We start from the raw sequence: 22,910 nt of genomic DNA, 5'->3' as shown, positions 1-22,910 counted from the left end.
TAGTTACATTTTCTGTATTCAAGGCATGTGTGTTGGTTTTTTCGCTCCCGCCAGCCAGTCAGCCGTGCGTGGCGCTGCTGCGAACCGCGCTTTGGTCAAGATAAATACGGAAGCTGAGAGGTAAACGAGTCAAATTAAGATTATTAAATTTAGTGAGGAAATAACGTTAGTGTACAGATATGTTTGGACTGAAATTAATATGTGTACAAAAAATGTCACAGAGTAAAACTCTCCAATGGAAAAATTTACACAGTCCTGCCACTTCCGTTTCTTTAATGTCGTAGGAACCCATGCGAACAATCGCGTGTGTTGTTTGTTCTTAATACAAATTAAGGACATGAAATTGGACAATAACGTCTTTCTAAGAACTTGCAGGTAGATGGATCTGATGCGGTAACACTCACAGCTAAGTACGATTACTACAGCAAGAATTATTAATCGACGGTTTCGTAGGGGTCGCCGAGACCAGATACTCTCCCCATTTGAATTTCAACCCGGGAATGTCTGAGAACCTACTAGTAAGGTGGAGAGCGAAAAGCATAAGACATTTATTATATCCGTCCTATCGACTGTATTTTCATATAAATGACTGTAAACGGTATTTCGCTTATTCGCCGAAGGGTTATCTAGTGTAAACACTTAGTTGTTTGACGTTGGAGTGCACAGGTATAAACGACGGCCGACTGAACTTCCCTGTCAGCCGATGGTAGCAGTCATCTTAATGTAAACAGAGGAAGTAATCTGCTAATTTCCGAGAAATACTAGTCTACCAAAAGTGCTAGTCCCAGTAACCAATTCATATTTATTTATATGAAACTTGCTGTTACCCGCAGCTTTGCTCGCGGACAGAGATTTTTATCTATCCCTCGGGAACGATACTCTTTTTCGGAATAAAAGGAACCCTGTTTTCTGAAGCACCGTGTGTACAAAATTTTATCACAATAATTTGCGTATTTAAAGTGTAATTAATATAGTGTTCATTGGAGAAAGACAAGTACACAAACACCAAAATATTGAGTATAAATCTAAACTTATCATTGAGATGTCCACCTAGCCGAGGATTAAACCCAGAACTCTGCGTGTGGGACCTTCGCTTATAGTTTTATTAAAAAAACACCAGTAACAGGTAATTCCTTTATTTCTTTGAAAAAGTTAATAACTATTATTATTTTAATATTTACACCATAGTTACGTATTACGAATATACAAAATTGCCTAAATTCACAATTGTACTGTGAACAGACTGTCAGCGTACGAGCTAAATTAATCCTAATGCTAATACATTTCAGTCTATAATGGTACATTTTGGTTTATCCACTTTTTCTTGATTTACGTTTATGGAAAATAAAATATAAATACAATTAATGTATTATAAAGAATATCAAGATTAATGTACATAAAACTAATGCTTGTAATTACAATATGCCGGAAAAACATTTCGAATGTGGCTCCGCCTACGTTCTTTATTAATAATCAATCTATTTCATATTTTGCTTACCAAACATTTCACCATTTCAACATACTAGGAATTGTCATATTTGTATATACTACAAATTGACATTTTACATACTACAAATTGACAAATGTCCATCGTTAATAGACAAAACATCGGATAGATTGAATATTAATAACGGACGTTAGTATATACCATTGTTAAGTATCAATAAAACTTCGGAGCGATAAAAAGACTAAATTGAAAAAAATACATTCCAGTTTTTTTCTTTTGCATATCTTTTGTTACAGTTAATAGCAAAATAGCAAGTCCGTCATTGTAGGACTTCTCCAAATTGTATCACTCTTAGTTTGGACGCTTGAACGTAAAAATCCGTAGTTATTGGGTCAATGATTTAAAAAAAAAAAATATAACATGTAGCGGCAACAGTATCGCCCTTTGTAAATGTAATAAGGTTTCATTTATACCTACAGAAACATGTTTCTGTAGGTATAATATGAAATATTATTGTGTCTGACACGACATGTCGTGTCAGACACAATAATATTTTCTGTACAATACAATACAAGGCACTGCCCGTGCCTGCGCGGCCGCGTTACGGAAGACATATACACGGTGAATTCTTCAAACGAGCCTTCAGGGCCAAATCCGAAACTATAAGATAAGCGGAAAATGCTGAAAGTTACGGGGCCGATTTTGATAAAAACTAAAACTACATTATTACTTTTATAAAATATTTTTTGCCCTAGCCGGGAATCGAACGAGATAGCATAGCAAGTTGAAAATCTATTAAAATGGTCCTAAAAGTAACCTTAACTAAGTCGTACATAAAAATATAAATTCTTGGAGAACAAAACGTCCGCTTTCGAATGATTTAAAACAATAGGCCAAAAAAATTGTTAATTTGCGAAATGTTGAAATTAATAAACGGCGGGAATTTAACTGCCAAATTAATATAAAAAATATGTAATTTCTTAAAATTGAGGCTTTTCCTTTAGTTTCTCATTTATAATTACTTCCCAGAATTTGATCCTTATAAGCAACACTATTAGAATTAGATAGTGGAATAATATAGAGAGTGTATTTTTTTTTTAAATGAACTCGTTCGATTCCCGGCTAGGGTAAAACATATTTTCAAAAAGTAATAATCACCCCGTATATTAAGTTTACGCTCATACACATTATACAGGGTGAATCTCCATAAAGTGCACATATTGAAACAGGTAAAATTAAACCGCATTTTGTCGACAAAAAAAATAAAAAAAATAATAAAAAAAATTTTTTTCGGGTTTTACGACCTTTTGAAGTTTTTTTTTTGGAATTGTGCACCTAAAGTAAATAAATCGCTATAACTTTTGAACTAAAAGAGTTATCATGTTCAAACAAAAATTACAATGAATGCCAATTATAGGCCGTACTGATCCATGAAAAAAACAAAATAAAAAAGCTTATCTTCCCAGAAAAAAATAGTCAGATTAGTGTGAAAAAAGCAATTTTTTAAGGTTAAATTTCAGTAATCGTGAATTTCCTCAAAATAATCTAGGCTTTTTATTTTATTTTTATTATTTAATGTAATTCTGCGTCGTATTAGCTTTCAAACACTAAAAAAAGCATGCCTCTAACTTAAGTATAAAGTTTCCTACGAGCGCTTAAACAAAGGCAGTTTTTAAGGGTGTTGGTAATAAATAACATTTTTAATACAAACTAGTGTTTTTTTTTAATTATTAAAGATTTATTTTAATACAGTTTTATCACTTTAATATCGTCAAAAATAAGAAACTACCATGAATTTACCATTGAAACATATTTTTGATAGTTTTCTTTGTTTATATTTTGGACATCTAATTATGGGTCGGACTATACCAGTTTTATTAGGGCGCACGTGCGTCGCGTCATGAGTATCTTTTTTGAAACGTTCCTAGCAAACTTTATACTTGAGTTAGAGGCGTGGTTTTTTTAGTGTTTGAAAGCTAATACGACGTAGAATTGCATTAAACAATAATAAAAAAATAAAATGCCTAGATTATTTTGAGGAAATTGATGATTACTGAAAATTTTACCTAAAAAAAGTGCTTTTTTGCACTAATCTGACATTTTTTTCCTGGGAAGATGATTTTTTTTTGTTTTTTTTTTTTCATGGATCAGTACGACCTATCATTGGCAATCATTGTTATTTTTGTTTGAACCTGATAACCCTCTTAGTTTAAAAGTTATAGCGATTTATTTACTTCAGGTGCACAATTCCCAAAAAAAAATTCAAAAGGTCGTAAAGCCCAAAAAAAAATTTTTTTTATTTTTTTTATATTTTTTTTGTCGACAAAATACGGTTTAATTTTACCTGTTTCTATATGTGCACTTTATGGAGATTCACCCTGTATAGAACGATATACAGGGTTACCGAAAATTCGATACATTCCCTTGAAGGGGTAAAAGTAGAGCTCATTTGCAATAGATGTTGTCATTAAGTACCCTAGCCGATAGTGATTTGTTTTTGAGATATTCAAGTTTTTGTGTTTTTATTTCTAAATACTGATTTCAGGCAAAAAATAAAATATTCCTACGTGAATGTCTTATTTTGATCCTATTTTTGTGCATAATCTTATACCTAGCATCGCAACACTTCCTTAAAAAACAATACGTTGTAGTAGTACTCTAAACTTTACGTTATGAAGGTCAATTTGCTAGGGTTCAATACAACCCTTTTTATTTCCACTTCAGAGTGAGTTTGCATAAAAATGATGTATGGAATGTTTCGTACAAATTATTAAAATAATAACCCTATTTCAAATTATTAATGGATAGGTTTCTAATAGAATATCGAAATTGATTGCGCTATTTATTCAGACAAAGATAAACACCAAAGTACGAATATTTTAATCCAGTTTCTATTGGCTTACTATTAACGAAAAGTAGGTACTATTATAGTAATACAATCACAGTAATTTGCAAAATATTATAATATATTTTTTTGAAAGGTTTACAATCCCTGAAGTATGTGAAATCACGTGATCTGCTGAAACTGACATTCTAGGAAGGAACTACGTGATAAATAAAGACACTTTTGTTTTCAGAACAACTTTGATAAATGTCGATTTATTCGAGTTTTATGGCTTCAAATTTTGGCACCTCTCGGGTGCCACCCGCCATGTACAAAAGAAATGGCATGGCACAACTGTTGTGCCATCCGCACGGAATCGGTTAACACTGCTGTTATGAGGTAGAAATAGGTGCGGCGATGGTGCCGCCCGAGTCGAACCACAAAGGGTTCTACCACCTTCAATATGTATTGCCCCGAACCCCGCGGCGTAAATTACGCCGTACGCGGCGCTAGAATACGCATCCTGTTTGGCCGGGCCTTAAGTGTTTCATATAACAGAAAACATAAAATAAATACATCTTATTATAATATAATAACCCAAATATAAGACTTAAGATTGTTTCCTAATTTTAAGATTTATTTTATTTCATCGTTATTATACATTTGTTTTATTATGCTAGCAACCGATATTAAAAAGACATACTTAGATAACATCTTAATAATTATAATATTGAATAAGTTATTAAGTCTTAAGTTCCCTACTAGCATTATAAGACTATATTATTTCATAATTTTATTGCAAGTTCAAGAACATAACATTTCTAAATTTTAAGGCAAATGAGCGTACTATCTACAGGTATATACATACGGCTTATTCTTCTTAATAAAAAACTAAGCATGTCAATATCTCAAGGTACGAAAGGAAAAAATTGACCATTGATTTTCTAAAATAAGTTTGGCCCAAGTAAAAATAAAGGTTTTAGTATATTACTATTATGTGAAGTCTATGTTAGGTAGTACAAATCAGGGTTCTATAGTTACACTAATAAGTTTTTGGCCTCATCAATGATATATATTGAGTTCTCTATCACAGATTGCATAATAACGGATAGCACTTTCACAATTTCGCTATAAATCCACAATTTCACTGTATAATTGATCAACATCATAAGGGAGGTCTCAAGTGACGTGTTCGCAACGAGTTTCATACAGCCGGTATATTGTACAAAGCAGTCAATCTCTCGAAGAAACCATTCTCTAACGCTTCACTGTGCAGTCCATCCGTCCTGTCTCTTACCACATCCCTAATATCACTTAAGGACACCAAGTTCGGTGGTACCGTGCCTGAGTATTCCTTATTCTTCTCAACCTGCGTGAACACTTGCAACTTTCCGTCCGTGGTCGACGTTTCTCTATTGAACACTAAGCGTTCCGATTCGCCGGTATCACAAATTTGTTGGTTCCTAAATATCGGCCTGAGCATCGCTAGGTCGCGTTCGTCAGTCAACTTATCATTATCTAACCTAACCATATGTTCGGGATACATATCCTTCTTGTATGACGTGCCTATAACATGGTCAGCTGAGTACACTTTGAATTTAGTGTCATCGGCTTGTCGCGTGTCGAAGACTTCAACATTGTTCGTATACTCAGTGTTGACTTTGAACTGTCCCTCTGCGCGATTTGAATTCACTGTAACATTTGGGGCGCCTTTTTTTGGAGTCTTCTTCGTAGATTTCGTTTGCTTTTTATCTAGTAATCCCTTTAGGACTGTGCAAGCTGCAGTCTTCTTCTCAGGTTCAGTATTGGGCGATGCGTCCTTAGACGGGACTTCCACTTTAATTTCTGCATTGGAATTCTGCTCTTGTGCTGATTTCTTATCCTTAGTGTCCTTTGCCTTCTTCTGGTCCTGCGACGTCCTGAGGCGAACCTTATCGTGTATGACCATGTGCCGCCTGAGATCGTACGCCACCCGGAATGCCTTGTCACATATAGTGCACGGGTATGGTTTACTTCCTGAAAAGTAGAAGAAAATAATTAATAAAACTTATACAGGCGGAATATAACAGATTGGGAAATATAAGAAAAAAGTTAGAATGTAAATGGAAAGAATACAATAATATGGGAAAAATATGCTAGAGGCGTTATGGAAAGGAAATGACACAATGTATAAGAGAAGTTAGGAGAAGATTAAAAAGTACAACAAAAAAGAAGATGACAACCAGTTATGTAAGTCAGCATAGACAATAAACATTCGGTATAAATGAATTGTATTCGAATAAGAAATAAATGTCTTAAGCCGTAAACAATAGCTTTAATTTCGTATATTTGGAGAAAATGTGTCCGCAGTTTATCTGTCGGCAATTGGTTAATGTCGTTGCCATTTTGCCAAAATCATTAGAGTCCTTTTCCGAATTCCGAACCTTTCGCTGATTATTTGCTGCCCCTGAGAACTAAATTGAAACTCCTTCCTAAAACCCATCAGTCTAGAACATACTGGCATTTATTGTACCGAACTATAATAAAAAAAAATATGTTTTATTATGCTTTTTTTTTTAATTCAAATTCAAATTCAAATCTCATTTATTCAAAATTGATTCATATAGATTTTTTTCTAACATCAACAAACTACTACCGCTTTGGAAAGTGGTTCGTTATGGAGAGGAAATGGCAAAAGAAACTCCATATGTGCGCAATTTAAAATCTCTTAAAAGTTGCTTTATAGTCTGTTTTTACGGGACGATGTGTTCGCCCAGCGAAAAAATCCCACTATAAATTAATACTAAAATAAGTAAATTGTACCGACCTGTATGAGTGCGCATGTGACTCAGACGATAGGAAGAGGCGCGGAAGGTCTTAGAACAGAAGTCGCACTTGTAGTTCCGCTCGCCGGTGTGTATGCGGCGGTGCACACTCAGCGAATACCGCCGAGCAAACTCCTTGCCGCAGAACTCGCACTTGAAGTGTTTCTGCAATATACGGTATGGATTTACATTGATAAAAATATATATGTCGTTTAGTGAATCCTAAAAATGCTTGGTGCAGATAATGGTGATAATAATTATGATTATTGTGTTTATAGAGGCAATGGCGACAATAGTATCAAGATAGTTATATTTTTTTATGTGTAATATAGGAATAGCAGACGAGCATGCGGACTGCATGCTCGTCTGCTACTTGACGGTAAGTGGCTACTGTCGCCCATGAACATCTGTAATCAACCCCCGATAGGATTACATATAACTACCTGAGGTCAGCCACAGATGCGCCGCTAACCCCGAGGACTGAGCTGGAACGCCTCAGAAAAGTGTGTCTCCTTTACCATAGCCTTCAAACCAGAACACAGCAGCGCTTAACACTGCTGTTTTGAGGCAGAAATAGGTGAGGCAGTGGTGCGGCCGGAGTCAAACCACAAAGGGTTCTACCAGCTTCCACACCACCACAAGGGACATTTATTATTGCAATAATGCTGAAAATGACGATTATGATGATTATGAACTGTCATAATTATCATAATCGTCATTTTGTGTTGTTTCGTTCATGTTGACTGCAACACGCTGCCGAAAGTAATGATGATTTTTATGCTGATTTGACATGAACCACAATTTGTCGTCAAATACGGTAAATAGCCACAACGTTAACGCTGATAACGACAATGGCTACTTATTTATTTATTCATTCATTTATTCGGCAATCCAACAGCGTTACACTTATCGATAATAGAAGAATACAATTTGTTACTTATAATATGGTCAAACATGGATTACACTAAATAATAACTATGAGAGATTAAAATTACAAGCAGGTACAATTAACAAGTTAATGGTTGTGTTTGACTTAATTAGTATGTGTCAGGTGCATGTACATGTAAGTGTGTGTGTGTGATTGTGTTTATGAGTGTGTGTTTGTGTCTGTGTGTATGGTGTATATCAATGTGGATATTATACTGTGGGGACCAAAACCTACAAGCGTATTCTAAAATGCTGCGGACAAAGCAAAAATACAAAACTTTGATGCAAGCGATATTATTAAAAGAGTCGCAAACTATGATTATGTTCATAACGCCTAGCACTCGAGAGCAACATCCGACGATCGATAGACACTACAAACCTGGTTGGAATGTATGGAAGCCTTGTGGTACTTGAGGTCGCTCCACTGGCGGAAGTCGCGGCCGCACTCGTCGCACTTGCACGGCCGGTCGTCGTTGTGTGTTCTCCTGTGGATCTAAACAATGGGATATAAGTTTTACTGATTCGAAAGATGATAGAATCTTTTGTGGTTCTACTCCGGCGGAACGACCGCTACTTCGATTTCTACCTAATAACAGTAGTGTTAAGCGCTGCTGTGTTCTTGTTTGAAGGGTGTGGCTTCGGAAAAGTACATGTAAGAGACACATACTTCTCCGAAGCCTTCCAGCTTAGTCATCACGGGTAGCGACGCACCTGTGCCCGACCCACCGTCGTCCACGTGATGGTAAGTGACTTTTACCGCTCATGGACATCTGTAATCGATCCCAGATAAGATTAGACAAGATAGACCGCATGATTGGCACAGAGATTTTGACAGGCCGATGTGTCGGCAATATAAAATACGTTGGAACTTGTCCATACATTGCCGTCACACGCGTGACAACTGGAACAAAGTAAACCGCCGATATCGGTTGCGGTCACGATACGACGCCGTTTCACGACATATTAAAATCGGCCCCAAAATAATCTCGTTCGCGGTATCGGCTCGATGACGGTGCGGTGGACAAACGACCTTATAGTAGTAGATCCCGATATAAGACGACCTTCACCGAGCTGCTTAATGGATGAAACGTTTTTTGTATTAAATTAAATATGTCAAAAAGTATATTGTAAATATAGTTACCTTTAAAGCGGACGCAGTGTAGAATCCTTTCCCGCAGTCCTTGCAGACCTGATGCCGCTCGCTGTGCATCAGCGTGTGGTAGAACAGGCTGTTGCGGTGTTGGAACACGCGCGAGCACTCCGTGCACTCGAAGCGCTTGGCTGGCTTCTTCTTGTCGTCTTTGGGCGGAGCGGGCTCGCTTAACATCGCCTCCGGGAAGCTCTCGCTTTCAGGCTGTGGTACCTCCGCGTCGAATATACGTTGCAGGACCTCGTCTGTCAATCACGTCAGTATTTTGTAATACATAGAACAGTTTATACCATTCGTTTACTTTCCAAAAAAATGTGTATATTATATAAAAGGAAGAACTGTTCAAATGCGCATGGATGTCCAAATTCGAAAGTTAAAGAATAGGAAAAAGTGCTGAAAGAGGCAAATTTTGATAAAAAGAAGTTAAAATAATGGCACCACAAAATTTACGTACGGATGTGAGGTTTTATGCTTATTTGGTGTCATTAATGAAAAATAACAAATCAGTGCATGTGTACAAGCAGACAGTAAAAGTATTACAAGATAAAAAAATATTATAAATATTACAAACCACGAATATGAGACGTTACATAATACAATGCATATTATATCTGGTCGTGTCATGATGTATCATATTCGTGTTCGTATCCGTATTGTATCGTACGCGTATGAAAATACAGTTTCGGAGCTCAGTAATAGTTATTCGCGGCTGATATTCAGTCCTTGATTAAAACAGTATTGATATAAAGTTATCCTCGGTATGGTCCGCGCCAAATTACTAGTCCGCTCTGAATAAAGAAACGAATGGCGTCGAATAGCAAATTGAAGATATCAGCGGGACGAAGACAGCGCGGGACCCCTCGTGGCACCCGTCCGCTGCCCGCTCTCTCCAACCGGTACATAGCTGCATTAGTATGCCCTTACGTTGCTACGGAATCCTCTACCTTTGATGACGGTCCGTGGCGGCGGCGGCGGCTGCGCGGGCGCGCACAGCTCGCAGCCGCCCGCCGCGCCGCCGCACGAGCCGCCGCCGCACGAGCCGCCGCCGCACGAGCCGCCGCCGCACGAGCCGCCGCCGCACGAGCCGCCGCCGCACGAGCCGCCACCGCACTCGCCGCCGCCGCACGCGCCGCCCGCCGCGCCGCTGCCCGATGACCGCATGTACCTGACACACCGATAGCTTTGATAAACCGTTAAAGCGTTTGTCACCACTGTCAAGCCACTGTCACCGAGCCGACACCGATATTTAACGACGGCGCCGATGTAGCGTACATACGTTTACTATAGCCGTTTGTCCACCGCACGTCCGTCACCTGAGTACCGTCATCACGGCCGCCGATATTTCGAGTAAATCGGCGTGATCGCTAGATCGGCACCGAGTTTTTGAGGGGCCGATGTGCCGGCCGATGTAAAACACATTGGAACTTGATGAACACAGCTGTCACACGAGTGACAGCTGGAACAAAATAAACCGCCGATATCGGTCGCAGTGGACAAACTATCGCCGTCACGACATAATTAAAATCGGCCTGAAATAATCTTGTTCTCGGTATCGGCTCGGTGACGGTGCAGTGGACAAACAGTCTTACACCGGCTACAGACTCACGAGAGAAGTCTCGCCGAGAAAATGCGCGAGAACCGAGAAGGCATCTACACTCATGCGACCTTCTCATTCGCATTTTCGATCGTCATCCAGAACGGACGTCAGTGCAGTGGCTCTACCTACACAACTACATACAATGTTATGGTCGCACTGAGACCGAAGGAGAATGTGATATCGTTCTCTATTCTCGCCCGAGAAAGCCTTTGAAGTGCAAGAAGGCTATCACATTCACGCTTTTCGAGTGTTCCCCCACGACTAAAACCCCGGTCTAAAGCCCGCTCCACATTCTCGCGAGAACGCGAGAAAAGCCCGATTCGTATCGGCTCCACGTTCTCGTTTCTCGTACTTTTCTCGCGCGTATGTGGAGCAGGCTTTACTCTGTACGTGACGCGTGACGACCTGCGTGGCGGAGCGCTCATCATACCCGTCTGACGCACATGTTCCAGGTTCGATCCCCAACCAGAATATGATATGTGACTAAGATATAATATTGTGTTGATGATTAATTATAAATTCACAGCTCTTATCTTGGTGTGGATGTTTGTGTATTCATCTATATGTATTTCCATTACACTATACAAGGAATTGTGAGGCTGTGAGTATAGAAAACATTTTAAAATCAGTCGAATACTTCACTCTACGCCAATTAATGTAAAATGTTACCGCAAAAATATACTAGTAAAACACCACACATACCCACAAAGCACGACGTGTGTTGAGTCAAACCATATCTTTATATTGTCTATGACTTAATTTTCATAAGTTTAAAAAAAACAATTTACGCCAAAATTAGAACAGACCCGGATGGTTCATTATCGGTTTAAATTTCGCCTGTATAACCAATTTCATTGTTCACTAATATTGACGTAATATAAATAAAGCTGTGGCCACACCAGTGCCGCACGTGGTCCTGGTGCACGTGCCCGCTGTCGACGGTGAGGTGCGGCAGCAGCGTCGGCTCGAACTGCTCGCCGCCCTCGTCCACCGCCACGTGGATGCCCTCCATCAGGTCCTCGGGCTCGCTGAACTCACCCATGTCCTCTAGCTGCGAACATGAAACAAAACGAGTTTTGATTTGAAACGGTTAGTACGGTGGTTGTGTCCGAAAGTGGGCGTGGCGACGCTGAATGCCCATCGCAAACGAGTCAGGCAATATATCTGTACACATTTCAAACATAAAACAATACGCAGTCATTGTAATATAGATTTAATTAAAAAAAATTGCATAATCTGTTACTTTTACTATCAAATCTAGGGGCACGGCAATGCCCCGCCAAATCAAGCAAAAAAGGGGCACGGCCGTTATAACTTTACCGTTATAATTAATTATGTTAAAAATACAATATTTTGATACCGGATCCCAATGCAATCAAAAAATACCAATTGTGCAAAAATGCTATAAATGTAAAAACTAGCCAATTCACCTTAGAATTAGGGTTGGGATGTGGATCCTTGTATTGTGTGTCGCAATGTTTCTGTTTCCTAAAGGCCTTGTTGTTGAACGTGTGCTCCGGATCGCTCGCCTCCTTATCCATGCTCGCCATTGAATACTGTACCTGCAACACACATAATCTTATATATAAAATTCTCGTGTCACAATGTTAATTACTGTACTCCTCCGAAACGGCTTTACCGATATTCATCAAATTTTATATGCATATTTAGTAGGTCTGAGAATCGAAATCTGAGAAATAAGTGATAAGGGTTGTTCAACCTTAACATTTTTTTATTTATTTAGCAACACAACGTTTGCCAGGTAGGCCATTTTTTATATAGAAGTAGCAGACGACCATTCACGACGCCATAGAATTCAAACATAAAATAATGAATTTACAAACCAAGCCATTTCGATTTAGACTAAGGTGAAATACCAATCTTGTTCGTTCACTAATGTCAAAGTGATACAAATAAACCTCCGAAAAAATAAACCGTCGTTCGACTCCGGCGGCACCTCCGCCACACTTATTTCTACCTAATCGCTGTTTTGTTCTGGTTTGAAGGGTGTACTAAGAGAGACATACTTTTCTGAGGCGTTCCAGCTTAGTCCGCAGGGGTATCGGCGCATCGGCCGACCTCAGGTCGGAATATCTAATCCTATCTGGGGTTAATTATAGATGTCCATGGGCGGCAGTAGCCACTTACCATCAGGTGGATTGCAAGCTCGTCTGTTACTTCTATATTATATTATAAAAAAAAAACTTTTCCCAAACAACTTACGAGTATGTACATAATGTACATAGTTTCGTACCTACCTTATTGTAGGTAAGCGTCTTATCACTGGACGTGTACAGAATGTGCTTGTCTATAGTCTGGTACATGGTCTTGGGCACTGTGTTCTCTAGCGACAGCTCCACGATGGAATCTGGCAATGTAGCCACATTGTCCACTATGCATGTGTTTGTCATCTGAAATTGATAGAAATAACAAATTAATAAGAATGTTTGGGTTATGTTAGTATATCTAGTGGCTGTTTTGGAAATTGAAAAGCACCACTCACTTTTTTACCTAATTACAATAATGAAAAGACTAATAACTAAGGAATTTAATTTATGACATATGCCATGCTCAGTGACTTTATCAAAACTACTTAAAAGGGCCTATTTTCTGTAGTAAACCTCTAAAGGCATTTATTCGACCAATACCAATACAGTTATAAATTATAATTGATGTGTTTTCTAAGGTAGAAACCGTAATGAGAGGCGATCTAATTTAATCCTCTTGAGCAGCAAAATATCCGCTCAAGTGTCAATAGGAGTCCTGTCTTATTTTGAATTGGTTATCGACGTGATGATACGCATGTTAAATTTCAGCTCAATCGGAAACCAAAAAATGAGTCAAATTTCTTGAAAGATTTGACCCAAACTATCATGTATACATTTCAAGTGAAATTAGAGCTTATAAATAAATATTTCTTACTTGCTAATTAAATCATATATCATCTTAAATGGTTTAAACATTCTGCTGATAATTTCGAAAACATAAAAATAAATTATTTACGAACGAAATACCAGTATTTAAAACAGAGTGATAGCAATTACATACTTATAAAACGAATACATATCGAAAATACGATATTCCATCCTTTTTTAGCGTCCTAGATGTGTGATTTTTGCAATTTTTAAACGAGCACTGAGGCATGTTTACTATCCGAACGTTCAAACGTTACTAACCTAAAAGCGCACCTAAATGTCTAATTGGGCGCTCTTTTCGTGAGGCCGTTTTTTTGTCGCTGATTGTGTATCTAGTTCCTATTAGTGATCGAAGATCATACCTTATCAATACCTAAGTCGGGTACGGGGTTCTCAATGATGATGGTGGCGTGCGGCTCGTAATGCTGCTTCAAGTGCTGATAGAACTTCAGCTGCTCATCGCCGTAGAACTCGCCGCATAGTTGGCAGATGAAGATTGGTCGCATCTGAATAGAAAAGATTAGAAAAAATACTGTAACTGACAATTTGTAAGTGCCTACAGTGGCACTTACAAATTAAACAAAATAAATATATATTTCATTTCAGGCATTGACATATGGTAATAGTCTTAAGTGCGGCTAATTTAGCAAGTTTGTCGCTATAAATAACGGTTTTAGACCGCGGTTTGAATCCCAGACACACACTTTTTATTTATATTAGAAATTACTATCACTTGATATAACGGTGAAAGAAAGACATTAAAAAAATCCCTACACACATCAGAATTCTTAAAAAAATTAAGATGTATGAAGTCTACCGATTCACACTTGGTTAAGGCGGTGAATTATTTTCTAACTGTTGTAAGTCCGTCACTATAAGAAACTCATGCCCAGCAGTGGGACCGCAATGGGTAGACAACGTTTTACCTCGTGCGCAATGTGATGCGTGTCCTCGGGCAAATGTTCCTGATGCTGCACCGCAGTCACCAAGTTGTCCGGTAATATCTCCTCCTGGGGTACTTCGTCCAGGCAGTTGATTACTACGATATCCTGGGATAAAACATAATGTTTGTTTAAATTATATTCGTAACATGTATTGAATTCAGGTGTGCAATATGATGTATGGAGCAGTGATTTTTGTATTTCCATTGAGTGAGGGGGTAGTGGTTCCTTTCACCCCTCTTGGCTACGATCTTGGCCACAAAATTCAGACCTGAATTCAGAATAATCTTATTAGGTATAATCTTACTTATGACATACTCATGCAAATTACTTAATTTAAAATATTCGATTCATTACAAAATTTATTATTGTTAATAATTTGAATTGATAATTTCAAAATATATTCCAGGAAAACGTCGTCCTTCCCAGGGTCGCTGGCTGGGTGCTTCGAGCTCCCACTGTTGCCACCCACAAGCGTGAATACCCCCTTTTAGCCGGCTCTTACCATAGGCTACCAATACCACTCTATTGTAGTCCGGGGACTACAGGGACACGATTGTTGCACCTAATTAACATTTCCATTTGTCTCTGTGGTCTTACGATTCTACTACACCAGTACACTATACCAAGTTTGTTCTCACCAATAAAATAGTATGTACCTGTTGCGGAGTGCTATTCCCATTGTTCCTCCTCAGCTTTTTAGATAACCTCTTTTTGTGTGGTAGACTCTTCTTGCTCTGATGCTTGTTAGCTGGCGATGCACCTGGACCCAACTCCATGACTGGTGCGTCTTGTTCAGTTAGAATGGGGCTGTCATCCTAAAAAATCACAAAAAATGTACTACGAAAAATTAATGTTGTTCTGAACAAATTGCTAGAACGCAAATTAATTATTGACATGATGAAACATTTTATTTACAGGGATTATGTAAAGAATTTAAATATTTTAACACTAGAACACTGAGTATTTGGTTAGTCCGATCTGTACCCTTATAAGAGTTTTACGTTTTTACAAAAATGTCTGTTTTTGTATTTGTTTACGTTTTTCCCATACATTTCCAATCAGTTCTGAAACAGTCCGCTAGAGGCACTGATTCGAAATCTATGGGCAAATACGTAAACAAATTTAAAAACAGTAATCTTAGTAAAAACGTGAAAACTCATAGTAAGGGTACAGATTGGTTACATTGTTCTTATTTTAACAAACACAAATGTATATTGTACCTTCAACGTAGTTTTTGGTTTGTTATTATACCAGTCCGCATTCTGACACCTCTTCATTTCTTGCAACTGAGGCAACGGCGGCAACGGAGGCACCTGCACCACAATCGTATCCTGATGTTGTTCCTAAAAATATAACTAATTCAAAATATACTTTTGTAAAATGGCAAAAGACAGGTAGGAGCAGGGTAGGATAAAAAATACACCAAATTTCCTGAAAAAATCACTTTTGTATGATTATTTATTCCATACTTAACTCGACTTATATCGAATATTAAATTGACCCTCTTGTTTTTCTTAAATGCACATAAATAATATTAATTTTACTTATTGCGTCATCGGCTCGTCTGACCTACTTGGCGTACTCCCGTACCATCCTAATGCGGGAGAAATGACAAGAATCACGGTCACAACTAATAGTTTTATGTTACATTAAATAAGATGGGAGTTTTCTCCAGAAATTTTAGATAAGTGTGTACATGTAAAGATCAATAACGACACGAAAAAAGTTGTTAAAGGTGTGTGAAGTACTACAATAGGCAAATTTAGTCCAGCGCAATAAACTATGGTCTTCTCTGAGAGACGCTTGCACTGGGACAGTAATGGGAAGATGAGAGAATTGGTAATGAAATACATATACTATATAGAACTTTTGATGGTGATACAACCCTTTGTGGTTCGACTCCGGCGGCACCAACGCCACACCTATTTCTGCCTTATAACAGTGTTAAGCGCTGCTGTGTTCTGGTTTGAAAGGTATCGTAAGGGGGCCCAGCTTTTCCGAGGCGTTCCAGCTTAGTCCTTAGGCGTAGTGGTGCATCTGTGACCGACCTCCGGTACGAATATCTAATCCTATCTGAAATTGATTACAGATGTCCATGGGCGGCAGTAGCCACTTACCATCAGGTGGACTGCATGATCGTCTGCTTCATATTATAAAAAAAACCTAACACTGGAAATTACCTTCTTAAAAGTTAACAAAATCTTGACTGACAACAATGATAACTTCTATAAGCTTACCAAACTTTGCCCGTTGTAGAGCCGCATTGGAGCATCTAAAATGACTGATGTATCAACATCAGATCTTCCCGATGGGACCTGTAACCCAACAACAAGAATTAAGATAAACTCCGTTAACATCTTTTCCCTGGTGATAATCAAAACAAGCAACTAATCAACATTCAAAAGTCGGCATCTAAAAGCTAGTGGGTGCTATGATTAAAGAGTTATAATGTGATATAAATTTTACTACAAAAGCCACTCTTAATTTCACAACTCTGTAAATTACATATTATGTTTTTTTTAATCTTACAGGCACTTTTATACATTGTTTTACAAAAATCAGGAGACAGGTAGATTACCTTTGTCATTCTACTTTATCATCTTATTTACTCAGCATGTCTTTTATTTTTAACCATTATCACCCTTATTCTCTCAAATTATATTATCATAAATGTATCACTCTCAACAAATTCTCATGTAAGGGTTAATATTTAAACTGGTGAACCAATTTAAATAGAATTCTCACATAAAGATTAAGGACATAAAAAAGTATAAGCTACTACTAATCTACTGTCTTCTAAAGAAATGTAATGAGATTTATCCTTCATCCTGTTTGCATTTCACTAAAAGATAAAATAAATGAAAAAACTCATAACATACATAATAGCCGACCTTGTGTTGATTAGGTCTGGAGTTCTGTGCCAAGTGTGCCACGATGGCGGCCAGCTTTCCATCTGCGTCCAGCAGTTCTTCCCCCCAGTGCCCATCCCCCACTTGGTCACCCACTTGCCTGGAATGATTTGTTTGTTAACTTTACTATAATACTAGCTGACCCGTCAAACGTTATGTTGCCATATAAATAAAAAAATGTTAAGGGTGAACAACCCTTATCACTTAGGAGTATGAAAAATGGATAGTAGCCGATTCTCAGACCTACTGAATATGCATATAAAATTTGGTGACAATCGGTAAAGTCGTTTCGGAGGAGTACGGTAACTAACATTATGACATGAAAATTTTATATATAAGATTATCAAAGTTATGGGTGAAGTCTGTTTACCTATACTCTTCGCAGCTTACCCTTGCTCATTTTCAGAAGGGAAGGATACTACTAGTTTTAGCCTATAGTCGTCACAATTTAATAGGCCCATTTTGACACATGCCATCGCTAGGCACTAAGCATGTCTGTCCCTGTAGTCCCGGGACTAGAATAGGGCTACGGTATCCCCTGCCTGTCGTAAGAGGCGACTAAAAGGGGGCTTCCGGGGTTGCGGGCGGCAAGATTGGGAGGTCGAGCCGTCCAGCAAGCAACTCCGGGAAGGACGGCGGTATATGTGGTCGCATACCGTCGTAAACACCAGACGGTGTGGTGAGTCCTGAAGCTCACCTAGGAGGAGCCCGGAGGGGCAACGCGTTCAGAGGACTCCGGTTGCGTTCCGTAGGAGATCCGGAGTCCTCTTGGCAACGCTGAGGACGGCCACCGGGGGGGTTTTAGTGCAGTAAGAATCCCACATAACCCCGTGTCGCTCCTACGACACTGGGTACCTTTTGAAGGTTTCCCCCTCGTAAACAAAAAAAAGGCTCTAAGCATGTCATATACAAATCGATAACCAAAGAAACAGAACTTTACGACAAATCGATTACAACCATATAAAGTCATCTATACAATACGATGTGGGTATTTTATAGATTACTTTATATTTTGTAAACATAATATTTATTAAATATTTTTTTAAATTATCTAAATATTTTTTAAAAAGGAGAAAAGAATATAAATTATAGTGTAATTTAAAAATTTAATCATGTTTAGAAGAATAAATAAGGCATCGCTCGTAAACTGTATTTATGATGATATTATGTTACTGATTATTTTATTGTTGTTTGATGAAAAGGGATGAATAATTAGTTATTGGTAATTCTAAGTTATGATTATTTGAAAGTTAATCGATTATGGTTTCTTTCGAATGCTTTGAAGCCGCAAAAGGTCTACCTGTCACGTGGTCGTAAACTGCCTAATAAAAAGTTAGTTTAAAACAGTATTGACATTAGGATGGCATGTGTCAAAATGGGCCTATTAAATTGTGACGACTATAGTGGTCAAAAAACACTGCCTGTTAGAAATGATTTGTGAATTTAGTGTGGCTACTAATATATTACTTGTCTTATGGTTTTCTTGTGTTTAGTTGTAGTTTATAGATTTTTTTTATGAGGTGAATTAGGAAATGAGCATACATCACCTGACGGTAAGCTCATGGACATCTGTAACTAGCATCATATAGAATACCAGAAGTAGATCACAGATACATCACCACTCCTGACAACTAAGAATGTTGTATCATTTGTAAGTAACCCAGCTTACACACCCTGCCAAAGGAGCAAGGACTGCTTCACACTTGAAATACATCACCACCAATACCACAACACTTGTATGGTTTGATAGAGAAGGTATCAACCTTCTCTTTCAAATCATACTCATTATAACACTTTACAAATTATTGTTTCTACATCACCATTCGTCCATCGCACCACTCGCCGAAGGATGAAGTTCCATCCACACCAACTGGACCCGTGGTGGTCATCCACGGTTCAATTTGCACGGACGTTCTTGCCACGAACATGCAAGATGTGGAATGAACTTCCTCCTGAGGTATTCGCAGAGCGCTATGACATGGACCTCTTCAAAAAAGGTGCAAAAAGAGCTCTTCTTCAAAGCCGGCGATGCATTGGCGACTCCTCTGCTGTTGCAAATGTTCATAGGCGACATTGACTATTTTTCATCAGGTAGCATTCTACTTGTCTGTCTGCTTTATCATTAGGCTCAAACATATAAACAAAAATCCAATAGGTCGTTCTGATCTTTGGGTGAGATAGGAGAGTTGGGATAACTTACTGTGAAGATGATATGATGAAGAATATGATGATATGGTGAAGATGAATGATATGAGGATATGAAGATTGTACCTGCACATCTGTGAAGCAAATCCCTGTGAGTGCATCACAGTAACTACTCTGCCACTACTCTCATCTTGAATATTGAGCGCCAGGGAGTTACCTTCAACATGGACAGGCTGAAAAAGATATTTACAAATTTATTAATAATAAATCACCATAATATTAAAAATGAACTAAACTCTTGGGCTTCATCTGATTATCAAAATATAAACAGTTTATTAAACTGCATCTGTCTGGTATTCTAGGTAATATTTAAGAGAGATGAACCAATTGGGATGGCATGTTCACATAAAATTGGACACTTGTAAAAAAACATAGTATACTGTTAACCCTGCAAAAAGTTTACCTTAATAGGTAGCAGTACATAAATATAATTAAATACAAAATAGCTATTTCCTAGGCATGTCCATAAGAAAGCTTGTTTTTCTATACACTTAAAGTACCAAAATATTTACCATGAACAATTAGTGAAACTATACTACAGAGTACAGTCAAGTAAAGGGTTGATTATAATTTTTGGGTACATGAGTAAATGAAAGATTTTGTATAATAATAACAAGCAGGTTTTACAGCTTATCATTAATCTTACTGACTATACTACAGCATTATAACAAAAGATTTAAAAAAAATGGTATTAACATATAAAGAACATCAACAATAGTACATTACGATACGCGTGGCCAAAGTAGCCTATTTTTGCACGGCGTGAAGTTAGCGCCCGAGCGCAGCGAGGGTGCTAAACGCCGTGCACATAATAGGCTACTTTGGTCACAACTATCGTATACAATTTTATAGCTTGTGTGACATAAACCCGCTTATACTTGTGAAGTAATATGAAAAAATATGATAATTATTTTGAAACTTATAAATGATTGAAACTAAAAATTATGAACTAAAAAAAACAATAAAAATGTGACACAACCAAAACCATTGAAATTTGATGTGAAGAAGTCTTGATTTAGAAAATTTAATAATTATTCTGCTCTTGTGATAAAGACAAATCTAACACCACACATACGTCGAAATCTATCAAGCCATTTAGGCTACATACAGGCGTCTAGACCAATGACTTATAATGGGAACTCCGCCTAAACGTATTAAAGAATATGTTTCTTCAAATGATAAGCAATCACACAATGTACTAATACATGACTAATACTAGTGATACAGTAGAAAATCGATTATCCGGACCTCAGTTATAAATATTCGCGATTATTCGGATTGACAAACGTGAACAAGTAGCTTTGAAATAACCTTTGCAAATCAGCCACATTTTGTGTGACATGTGCATTTAAATTCCGGAATGTCGCCAAATCGCAACTAAAAAGTTACTATAGAAAACAAAAACCCGATTGCTAAAAATATAGCCTATGTTATCTCCACAATTTAGACGAATCCAACGACACGTCATATGTCAAAACTAGTGAAGTCGTTTGAGTTTGCCAAAGAATGAAAAATACATACGTAACAAACAAATAGTCGAAAAACATTACCTACCTAAATCAGTTTAGATAGCTTTTCTTCATAAACTCAATTATGCAAATTGTCGATAATCCGAATGCCACAAATACGACAACTAATAGGTCGCTTAGTCGAGATTCTACTGGAGTAGCATTATGGCTAATTTTGATAATTATTCCTAATTGAAATATCTCCTACTATAGTATGTAGCGAAAATACACAGTCAAAACAAACAATAAAACTCGATAAAGCCCAACAGTTAGTCTCATAATGATGCTATTGCTTAGTATAAACACAATGGCAAAAACATTTATAAATACGTCCAAAATAAAATATGAGCATAATTATAGCTTTAAGCAAAATACTCATTACTCACTTTTAATTTTTAAATGGCATTTAAAAGTATGAAACGTTCATAGCGTTGTTAATTTTTTACAACTGTGAGGGTAGTGTATTAATATTCGTACGGTGTAAAAATCGGCTACTTAGGACACAGAAATGCGAGGCTAAAATGCGGGTTTAGGTCACAGAGTGCTATAAATATTTTTTTATAAATATTATTGCATGATAATAAATTAATGGAAATAAAATCATAACAACAAACGCTACGTAAAATTGTGATGCCATAACGTGACAGGATTTTTTCTACAACATCTTTCATTCATAATTTTAAAAAACTTTATAACTCTTACCTCGGCAGGCTGATGGGTATTGATATAGTGGGTGACTGCTTCATCCATTTTGTCTTCTAGAAGGTGGGACACTACGTTCCTCATGGCGAAATATTACAAAAACAAATGTTTATATCATCTTTGTTACATTTAGTTAGGTTAGTTGACAGCTGTTGACTGTTGCTTACTCCAAGGTCATCGTAAACGTACACAGTTCTTCGTTCTACACATATGTAGGTATAACGAAACTACTAAACTGAACATCAAATCATCATCGGTTTCTGTCGTCCTTGTGTGTGATTACATTACATTAACATTTTAAATCACAAACACAATTATTAATTTGTTTGACAGAACAATTTCATGTATAGGTACCAGTATTGCCCACCTTAGTCCTTACTCCTTTTTTTAAAGGTGTTTTACGGCCTTGGCTTTTGGCCTTTCAGCCTTACTTTATTGTACTTTCTTTATTATAATTTTATTTATTAATGTTTCTTTCATTTGGTCCACCTTACTCCTTTCCTCTAGTTTTTTCTTATTAAATTATTTTTACGATCTCGGCTTCTTACTTTTTCGCCTGCCCTCTTTACTCGTAACATAATGCGTTCTAAGATCAATTAATCACATGTTGTTTTTTGATTTAAATAGCGAATAATTTTTATTAAACTACTCAAATACCCGATAAACGCCATACGTTTTTATTTATTGGCACTACTTTTAAAGAATCTCTATAAAAGTAATGATAATATATATCAAGCACCTACCAAGTTTTTACAAGTGAAAAAATGTCCTATTCATCGTATATGTGCCACCGCTGGCCTGCAAGCTAGATACGCCCCTCCTATATAGATACTATATTCTTTGAGGCACTACCACCAACTGCACATATGTGCCTAATTGGGTACTTGACAGTTATAACAATAAAATATGAAATATGTTGGATATGATAGCTTATAAGTAAACATAAATTATGCAGTATTTCATTTATTTTTTAATACG

The 22,910-nt window shown here is 37.4% G+C and overlaps 1 protein-coding gene and 1 long non-coding RNA gene across 2 annotated transcripts in view; both read right to left on the bottom strand.

The window, feature by feature from the left end:
* LOC140751782 (uncharacterized) overlaps positions 1-22,910 on the bottom strand; it is a 592,785-nt gene that overhangs the window by 522,022 nt on the left and 47,853 nt on the right. The gene's annotated exons all lie outside the window — the stretch shown is intronic.
* LOC140752012 (uncharacterized) lies at positions 1,121-22,350 on the bottom strand. The gene is made up of 16 exons (XM_073086183.1): positions 21,933-22,350; positions 19,789-19,895; positions 17,500-17,617; positions 16,846-16,923; positions 15,829-15,951; positions 15,265-15,423; positions 14,591-14,713; positions 14,027-14,170; positions 13,008-13,160; positions 12,180-12,311; positions 11,641-11,800; positions 10,097-10,183; positions 9,144-9,397; positions 8,382-8,495; positions 7,078-7,240; positions 1,121-6,287 (listed from the first exon to the last, which is right to left on the bottom strand). Exons 1-16 carry the CDS (start codon positions 22,014-22,016, stop codon positions 5,476-5,478), a joined length of 2,811 nt encoding a protein of 936 aa, XP_072942284.1. The 5' UTR covers positions 22,017-22,350; the 3' UTR covers positions 1,121-5,475.

Source organism: Epargyreus clarus, unplaced genomic scaffold (assembly GCF_041222505.1).
Source record: "Epargyreus clarus isolate Ecla_fem2 unplaced genomic scaffold, WU_Ecla_fem_2.2 ptg000023l, whole genome shotgun sequence".
NCBI lineage: Eukaryota > Metazoa > Arthropoda > Insecta > Lepidoptera > Hesperiidae > Epargyreus > Epargyreus clarus.
The sequence above is the reverse complement of the archived record's forward strand: the minus strand, read 5'-3'. Positions and strand labels throughout refer to the sequence as shown.